The 8,442-nt window shown below is 52.7% G+C and overlaps 1 protein-coding gene across 1 annotated transcript in view; it reads right to left on the reverse strand.

The window, feature by feature from the left end:
- HAS1 (hyaluronan synthase 1) overlaps positions 1-4,840 on the reverse strand; it is a 10,634-nt gene extending 5,794 nt beyond the window's left edge. Inside the window, exons 1-2 of the mRNA XM_029924365.1 lie at positions 4,467-4,840; positions 2-252 (exon numbers count right to left, since the gene is read on the reverse strand). Coding sequence (XP_029780225.1) covers positions 2-252; positions 4,467-4,475 — 260 coding nt within the window. The 5' untranslated portion in view covers positions 4,476-4,840. The remainder of the gene's footprint in view (position 1; positions 253-4,466) is intronic.
- Positions 4,841-8,442: the final 3,602 nt, after the last annotated feature.

Raw genomic sequence — 8,442 nt, forward strand, 5'->3', positions numbered from 1 at the left:
CGCGCGCCGCGCCGCCGCCGCCACCCGCCGGTGCTCCAGGTACGCGAAGAGGCTCTGCGCCACCAGGTGCGCCGAGAGGAAGGCCCCGTAGAGACCGAAGGCGAGGAGGCCGTAGCGATCGGAGGCCAGCGGCACCCCGGCGGCGTAGGCCCAGGTCATGAGGCCCAAGATGAGCAGCGCGAACGTGATGGTCAGCACCCGCCGGGCCAGGCCAGAGCAGTGGCGGGCGGCCGCCGTGGGCTTGGGCACGTCCTGCCAGGGGCCGAGAGAGGGGATAGCAAGGGAAAAGAATTTTGAAATCCTCCTCTAGGAAGAGAAGACCAAAGTTCCCCTCCACACCCCACCCCAAGCCAATATAACATCCCCTTTTTGTTAAAAAAAAAAAAAAAAATTCCCTGGGTACCGCAAAGGTATTTTCATTAATGAGAAATAATTGTGGCAAACAGCAGGGCTCAATGCCTGGTTATATTGATTCTAATACTTTTTGTTTTCACATTTTAAACAGCTCTTCAGGGGCGCCTGGGTGGCTCAGTGGGTTAAGCCTCTGACTTCGGCTCAGGTCAGATCCCACGTTCGTGGGTTCGAGCCCCGCATCGGGCTCTGTGCTGACAGATAGCTCAGAGCCTGGAGCCTGCTTCCGGTTCTGTGTCTCCTTCTCTCTCTGCCTGCCCCCCTATGCTCTGTCTCTCTCTGTATCAAAAATAAATAAAACATTTAAAAAAATAAATAAAAAAAATAAACAGCTCTTCAATCCAGGAGGATTACACTCAAAGGAATGTCACAGTTTAATTACCAGGGGTTCTCCCCTCCCCCCACTTCTTAGTGGCACATAAAATAATCACTCATCTTACGATCAAAGATTTCTTAGTGTTGATACAATCATCATCATCATCTAAAAAATAATGCAATTTGATATGTGTCAGGTACTGCTGTAAGCCTCTTAGGGAAAAAAAAGTACTTTTTTGAGAGACAGAGCACAAGTGGGGGGGTGGAGAAGAGGAGGGGGACAGAGGATCAGAAACAGTTTCATGCAACAGACTCACAAACTGCAAGATCACAACCCGAGCTCCCAGTGTTGACAGAGTGCACCACCCACGCGCCCCCAGAAACTAACTTATTTTAATCTTCACAACAACCCTAAGTGTAGGCACGACAAGGGTCGCTGAAGGTCAAGAAGTTCCCAGGTGGAGGAAATCTTTTCTCTGACTTCCCAAAGGCATGGCCACATTCTCCTCCACTGCTCAGGTACCCCCCGCCCAACAGGGCCCAGTGCCCAGTACATGTTGCTGGAAGAGCTCAGAATCAGAGACGGGGTGCCTCTGTTTTCTCATGTTGTAAAATGGGGATTAGCCCCTTCTGTGTGCCAAGTACTGCTCCATGGTGTAGACGCTGTTATCGCTCCAATTCCATATGAGGAAACTGAGGCATGGGGAGGTGATTTTCTTGCCCAAGGCCACTCAGGCAGTCTGGCTCCATGTCCCCTATGCTGAACTGCCTCATGTGTCACCCGCATGCCCCTCATGGGCGTATTTAGGAGTTAAGTGAGTCATTCAGATACAGATTCGTGTTGTCCAGTAGAGGAGTCACCCGCCACGCGTGGCTGAGTGCTTGTTTGAAAGCAGCCAGAATGACGGAGGAAGTGAAATTCGAATTCTATTTAAATATTTACGTTTAGAAACTGATACTTAATTCAGTTATTGGAAGGCTTTTAAGTATGCCTGAAACAAGTAGGGCATGGGAAGCTTCTTTTCAAGAGTAAATTTTATGAACTCTAAATACAGATCAAGTGTCTCCAGTGAAAATTTAGCATCGGTATGTGATGTGCTACGTGTCTGGATTTTGAGGCCTTCCTTTGAAAAACAGAAAGTAAGGTTCTCATTAATATTTTTTGTATTGGTGACATCCTGAAGTTTTATGTTCTGTTGTAGCAAATATAGTCCAATGCATCTATTCATGAAATTATCATTTTTTAAGTATTTATTTTTGAGAGAGAGAGAGTGGGTGAGGGGAGACACAGAATCGGAAGCAGGCTCCAGGCTCTGAGTTGTCAGCACAGAGCCAATGCGGGGCTCCAACTCAAGAACTAAACCATGAGATTATAACCTGACTCGAAGGCACACACTCAACCAACTGAGCCACCCAGGTGCCCCATGAAATGATAATATTTCTAGTAGCAAGAGTTGGCACAGTACTGGGCCAAATACCTGCTGCCCTTTTCACTTCAACTCTGCAAGCTAAGACTAGTTTTTATGTTTGTTTGTTTAAGATTTTATTTTTAAATAATCTCTATACCCAACATGGGGCTTGAACTTAGAACCCCAACATCAAGAGTCGCATGCTCTACTGACTGAGCCAGCCAGGCGCCCCAAGTTTTTGCATTTTTTAATGGGTGAAAAAAGGGGCACCTGGGTGGCTCAGCTGGTTAAGCATCCGACTCTTGATTTCAGCCTAGGTCATGATCTCACGGTTCGAGGGATCAAGGCCCATCTTGGGCTCTGTGCTGACAGCCAGGAGCCTGCTTGGAATCCTCTCATTACCTCTCTCTCTGTCCCTCATGTGCGCTCTCTCTCTCTCTCAAAATAAATAAACTTAAGGAGTGCCTGAATGGCTTAGTCGGTTGAGTGTCCAGCTTCAGCTCATGTCATGATCTCGTGGTTCGTGGGTTCGAGCCCCATGTCGGGCTCTGTGCTGACAGCTCAGAGCCTGGAGCCTGTCTTCAGATTCTGTGTCTCCCTCTCTCTCTGACCCTCCCCTGCTCACGCTGTCTCTCTCTCTCTCTCTCTCAAAAATAAAACATTAAAAAAATTTAAAAATATATAAAATAAATAAACTTAAAAAAATAAATGGGTGAAAAAAGTTTTAAAAAACACAAAAATTTTGTGGCGTATGAAAATGACATGAAATTCAAATGTCAGCATCCTTAAATCAGGTTTTACTGGCACACAACCACACTCATCTGTTTACATATTGCCTGTGGCCGATTTCACACTATGCTAAAGCTGAGTAGTTGCAGTAGAGACGAAATGGCACACAAAACCCTCAAATATTGGCTGTCTAGCTTTGTACACAAAAAGTTTGATGACCCTTCATACACGGGGTTGAATAAAATATATATATATATTTTTAATTTTTTTAATGTTTTATTTATTTTTGATACAGAGAGAGACAGAGCATGAGAGGGGGAGGCGCAGAGAGAGAAGGAGACACAGAACCGGAAACAGGCTCCAGGTTCTGAGCTAACTGTTAGCACAGAGCCTGACGCGGGGCTCGAACTCACGAACGTGAGATCTGACCTGAGCCGAAGTCAGAGGCTTAACTGACTGAGCCACCCAGGCGCCCCTAAAATATATTTTTGAAATTCACTTTCTTTTATGTTTCTGTAGGACACAACTGTTAGTTTCTATATGTAGAGCTTTTGGCCTGGTGCTAGGAATTGCTCAATATTAATAATTACATTATTATTTCTTCTGGAATTCTCCTTCTCAGTCCTTTTGCCCCAGACCTGGCCCTGCCTGAGATTCTGGGGGTGACCCAATTCATGCTGAGACAGGCGTGTGAACAGAGGGTTCCAAGGCCAGTCACAAGGACACCAGTGTCAGTGGTGGACACACAGCCCCTCACATATGTCCGCACATGACGAGAGACACAGAGTGTGCCCACATAGGAAAATGTTCATGGTCTAGAAGATAACCCCAGACACTTGCTCTTAGAACTTGGTGATCCTGGGGTACCTGGGTGACTCAGTCGGTTAAGTGGCTGAATCTTGATTTCATCTCCTGTCATGTTCTCACCATTGGTGGGTTTGAGCCCTGTGTGGGGCTCTGTGCTGGCAGCGCAGAGCCTGTTTGGGATTCTGTCTCTCCCCGTCTCTCTGCCCCTCCCCAATTCGAGCTCTGTCTCTTTCAAAATAAAAAAAATAAAAAGCTTAAAAAAGAACTAAGTGATCCTGAGACTCCCCACCAACAGCCATGCAGATGAACTTGGGAACACATGCCCTTGAGCAGAAAGGAGCTAAGCCCAGAAGGGATGCTCACAGGGCAAGAAACACACAGGTACCCACCTGTGGGTCCGGAGCAAGAAGAAATAGTAACGGTGAAGGTTGAACCGTGTGAAATTGCCATTTTTTAAGGGGCAAAAGTGGCCAGGCGGCGGTGATTTCGTTTGGTTCAACTTAATAGTAATTGGACCCAAGTAGAAATCCAGACCGTGTGTCAACCGGTATAACAGCGCCCTGCGTCCCCACCCGCACCCCGCACGCGGACGCGGACTTAGAGCAGGATAAGCATGGACTTGTCCCATCTGTACTACCGGCGTGATGGCCACCTGCAGAGGGGGCTGGAACCCGAACGCTCGGGTCCCTGTCCTACACTGCCGGTCGCCCTTATGCATGGAACGCGCGCGGTGCCCCCACCCACGTGGTCGCGCAGGTGCCAGCAGGCCCCGCACGGCCGCACTCTCGCACGCACCTGTGTCATCGCTGTGGGTCCGGCGGGCGCTCCTCTCCCGCTGGCCTCCCGGTCTCTCTGTGGCCGGGGAGCCCGGGGGTCATTTGAAGCCCGACGCAGGCGGGGGCGGAGGAGGGCTGACGTCAGGGCGGAGCTGGGCCAGGGGCTCTGAGGTCACGGACGAGCCGGGCTGCTCCACCCGCTTCCCGCCATTGCGCACCCCCCGCGCCCAACGGCCCCTCTTCCCAGGGCCCTCCCAGGCCTCCCCTCCGTCGCACCCGGCCTCCGGCTCTCCGCTCTCTTCCCCTTCTTGTCTCTCTCCATTTTTGCGCTCCTCTCCCTCGCTCTCCTTCTGCCTCCAGGCCCCTCAACGCCCGTCTTTCCCCTCCGTCCGATCTCTTCCGCCCCCGCCAGGTACCCCGCACCCCAGCCGCTCCCCTCGAAGCCCGGGGGATGGAGAAAATGCGCACACGTGCGCGGCTGTGGGGCGCGCTCTGGAGCGAGCTGTGAGTGGTTGTGGGTCTGAATGCGTGCGTGTGTGCTTGCGTGCGTGCGCGTGTGCCCGTGTGCCGGGGCTGGGGAGGGGGTGGGCGCTGTGCTTTGTCTCCCAGGCCCTCCCGGGTGAACTCAGAGTTGTGGGGCAGCTGCGCTCAGGGACCCCCTGCAACCTGAGTCAGAGCGAAGGTGGCAGTGACCTCGCTTAGAGGACAAAGAGAGGGGTCCTGGGGATCTAAGCGCCCAGCCCCTCAGGACCAGGAGACTGTGATAAATGCCATTGTTTCCATGCCCTTCTTTCCATGATTAAAAAATTTTTTGTATGTCTTTTTAAAAGTTTTGTTTGTTTTTAATGTTTTATTTATTTGTTTTGAGTGGGACGGGGGAAGGAGGGGCAGAAAGAGAGGGACACAGAGAGAGAATCTCAGGCAGGCTTCGAGCTGTCAGTGCAGAGCTGGATGCAGGGCTGGATCCCAGGAACCGTGAGATCCTGACCTGAGCAGGTATCAAGAGTCCCAACTGCAACCCACTGAGCCCCCCCCCACCTCCCCCCTCTCCATTCTCTATATCTAATTCTTTCTGTTTCGCTTCCTGTGAAGTGACAACGCCCATCTCTCCCCTCTATAGCTGCCTTTCTCTCTCTCTGCTTCTCCCTCTGCCTTTGGCTGTACATTCCCATATTTTTTTCTGAGTCTCTGTCACTTGGTCACTTTGGCTCTACCTCTCTGTCCACCGGTCTGTTTCTCTCCATGCATCCCTATCTCCGTCTCTCTCTCCCTCTCCCCCGTTTTCTGTGTCCTTTTCTACTTGCTTCCCTCTGGGTTTGTGTCTGTCTGTCTCTTCATTCCTGACTGCTGGCCCCCCTGACTTTATTACTCTGTATGTCCTCTTCCTTTCTCAGTCTCCTGTGTGTCTCTCCCTTTGCTTCCTATGTATTTGTCTATCTTCTGTTTCTCTTTGAATATCTGTATTCGTATCTTTTTACCCCATCTTCCAGTTTTTCTGTGTTTCTCCCTTTTTCTTTCAGTGGCTGTTTCTCTTCTCTGTCTCTCTCCGTCTGTCTCTCTCCCTCTCTCGGTCTCCTTGCATCTCTGTGCATCTCCTTCTGAGGCTACGTTGCTGTATGTGTTTTTCTGTGTGTCTCTCACGCTCTCTCAGTCACTGTTTCTGTGTTTTCTAAGTACTCCTTTCTTTTTCCCTGCGGCTCCTTCTGGTCCAGACTTTCCTGGAGCTTCTCCCCTGCAGGACACCGAGTCTTCCCTCTCTGGTTCTCCCGGGGGAGGCAGGGTGTGGGGGGCCATCACTAGGCTGGGCCTTGCCTGAGCCTGGCTGTCGGGGAGGCCAGTTCAGGGCCCAAGTGCAGGCACCCCGCCTACCTCACCAGGGCGGGGCTGCATCTGTGATGACGCTGCGTTGCCTGGAGCCTGGGCTGCCTGGTGTCTGGCTGTGTCAGGATGATGGATCCTCCGGTGGGAGCTGAGCCCAGAGCATGAGGGGAGGGAGATTCCCTTACCACAGGGTGGGGGTGGGGACAGCCCAGGCTCCACTCAGAAGCTGGGCATTTGGCTGCCCAGCCCCCACCCCACCCTGCCCGGGTGGAGCAGCTGTATAAAACCAGATGTTTCTAAAACCAGAGTGTGGATGAGGGAGGAGGGACCAGGACTTTAAACCCCAATGGTCTCCTTTTCCAGGATCCAGGCTCCCAGCCCCTTGCTCCCTCAGACCCAGGAGTCCTCACCCCCAGCCCCTCCTCCCTCAGACCCAGGAGTCCAGACCCCCAGCCCCTCCTCCCTCAGACCCAGGAGCCCTGGCCCCCAGCCCTTTCCTCCCTCAGACCCAGGAGTCCATACCCCATCCTGACCTCCCTCAATCCCAAATGTCCAAGCTCCTAGCCCCCTCCTCCCTCAGATTTACATGTCCAGTCTCCCAGAATTCCTTGCAGGGAGAGATGACCAAGGCTGGTAGTAGCCCAGACAAGGCCAGATGGGACGAGGTACTCCCACAGGAGGCAAGCGGTAGTGGTGGGGTCACCGCCTGCTGCCCTCACTAACAGCCTCCTCTCCCAGAACCCTCACCCCAGTGGAGGCCTATCTCTGTTCTCTGCCCTGGGTATGTAGTGGCCCTCCCAAGACTTCCACCATCCTCGAAAAACCTCAGGGTCTGGTTTACAGAAAACTAGGACAGCAGGACTAAAGAATGGGGAGCCAATAAGGCAGAAATGAAGAAAAGGCAGGGAAAAGACCATATGTTCACTATAGGGACATCTCCTGCACCGCCGGTGGGCCAGGCTCTTGGCTGGGTGATGCCAGGCACACAGAGATGACTCAGACCTGGGCCCTGCCCTTGAGGAGATGCCAATCTTGTGGACAAGACAGCTGTGTAAACAGAGGATCAGAGACCAGTGCATGGATGCACCAATCAAGCTGGAGTCAGGGAGGGCTTCCTGGCAGAGGTGATGGCCTGAAGGAGCAGAATCTTGACCGATGCAGAATTAGCCAAGGTAAGGGCAGGGGGTGGGGCTGGTGGTTAGGAAGTGGAGTCGGAAGGGCACGCAAGGCAGGAAGTGTCCTGGGGTGGGCAGCAAAGTGTAGGTTGGTTGATATAGAAGCATACAGGTGAAACCTCAGGGTGGGTGCAGTGCCTGGCCGGGTTCCCCTGAAGCAGGGTGTGGATCGGCAGGTTCAGGGGCCAGATTCGTCCCGGGCTGGGAGCTGGGAGGGGCAGGTTGGCTGTGGGTGCGCCCGAGGGACAGACTGGACGGAGGGCCCTGGGGACTTTTGGCCAGGGTTCTGAGGGAGGAGTTCTGTCGGTGTCTGCCCTGAGCAGGTCTGAGCTGGGATGCGGGCAGAGCAGAGGTCTCTGAGAAAACCCTGAGGAGGGAGCTCACGGAGCCTTTCATCTGAGCTCCTGATGGCATTTGCTGCATTTGCCTCATTTCGGGCAGGTGCCCTTCTCAGTGGTTACTTGCTGCCTCCCGGGGGACTAGGAAGTGCTTTGGGAGAGTGTAGACCAAAGAGACAGAGGATGGAAGGAGGTGGGAGGGAGAGAAAGAGAGGAAGGAGGGAAGGAAGGAGGGAGGGAGGAAGGGGGGAAAGAAGGGATGAAAGAGGGAAGGGAGGGAGAGAGAAGGGAAGAGGGAGGCAGGCTTATCTGGCCACCCTGTCTAATATGGAAACCTGCCCCCCACCCCAGGGCCCCCCTTCCCCTCCTCCCCCTGCCGCCCCCCCTTTCTTGTCTGTCACAGCATTTCCCACCTTCCTACCTAAAGTATACCTTGCCCACTGACTGTCATTCTTGGAGAAGGGGCGTCTCCCTTAGAATGCAAGCTCCACACCACACCGCAGGCGGGGTTTCTGCCTGTCTTGTTTGTGACTGTTCAGGATGCGGACCGTCCCCAGTACTCAGTTGGTGCCCAGCAAATAGGTGTCAAGTGAATGAGTGAGATCCTGATGGCAACAGAATAGAATGGTAGATGGAGAGAGGAAAGAGAAAGAGGAGGGAA

Source organism: Suricata suricatta, chromosome 16, assembly GCF_006229205.1.
Source record: "Suricata suricatta isolate VVHF042 chromosome 16, meerkat_22Aug2017_6uvM2_HiC, whole genome shotgun sequence".
NCBI lineage: Eukaryota > Metazoa > Chordata > Mammalia > Carnivora > Herpestidae > Suricata > Suricata suricatta.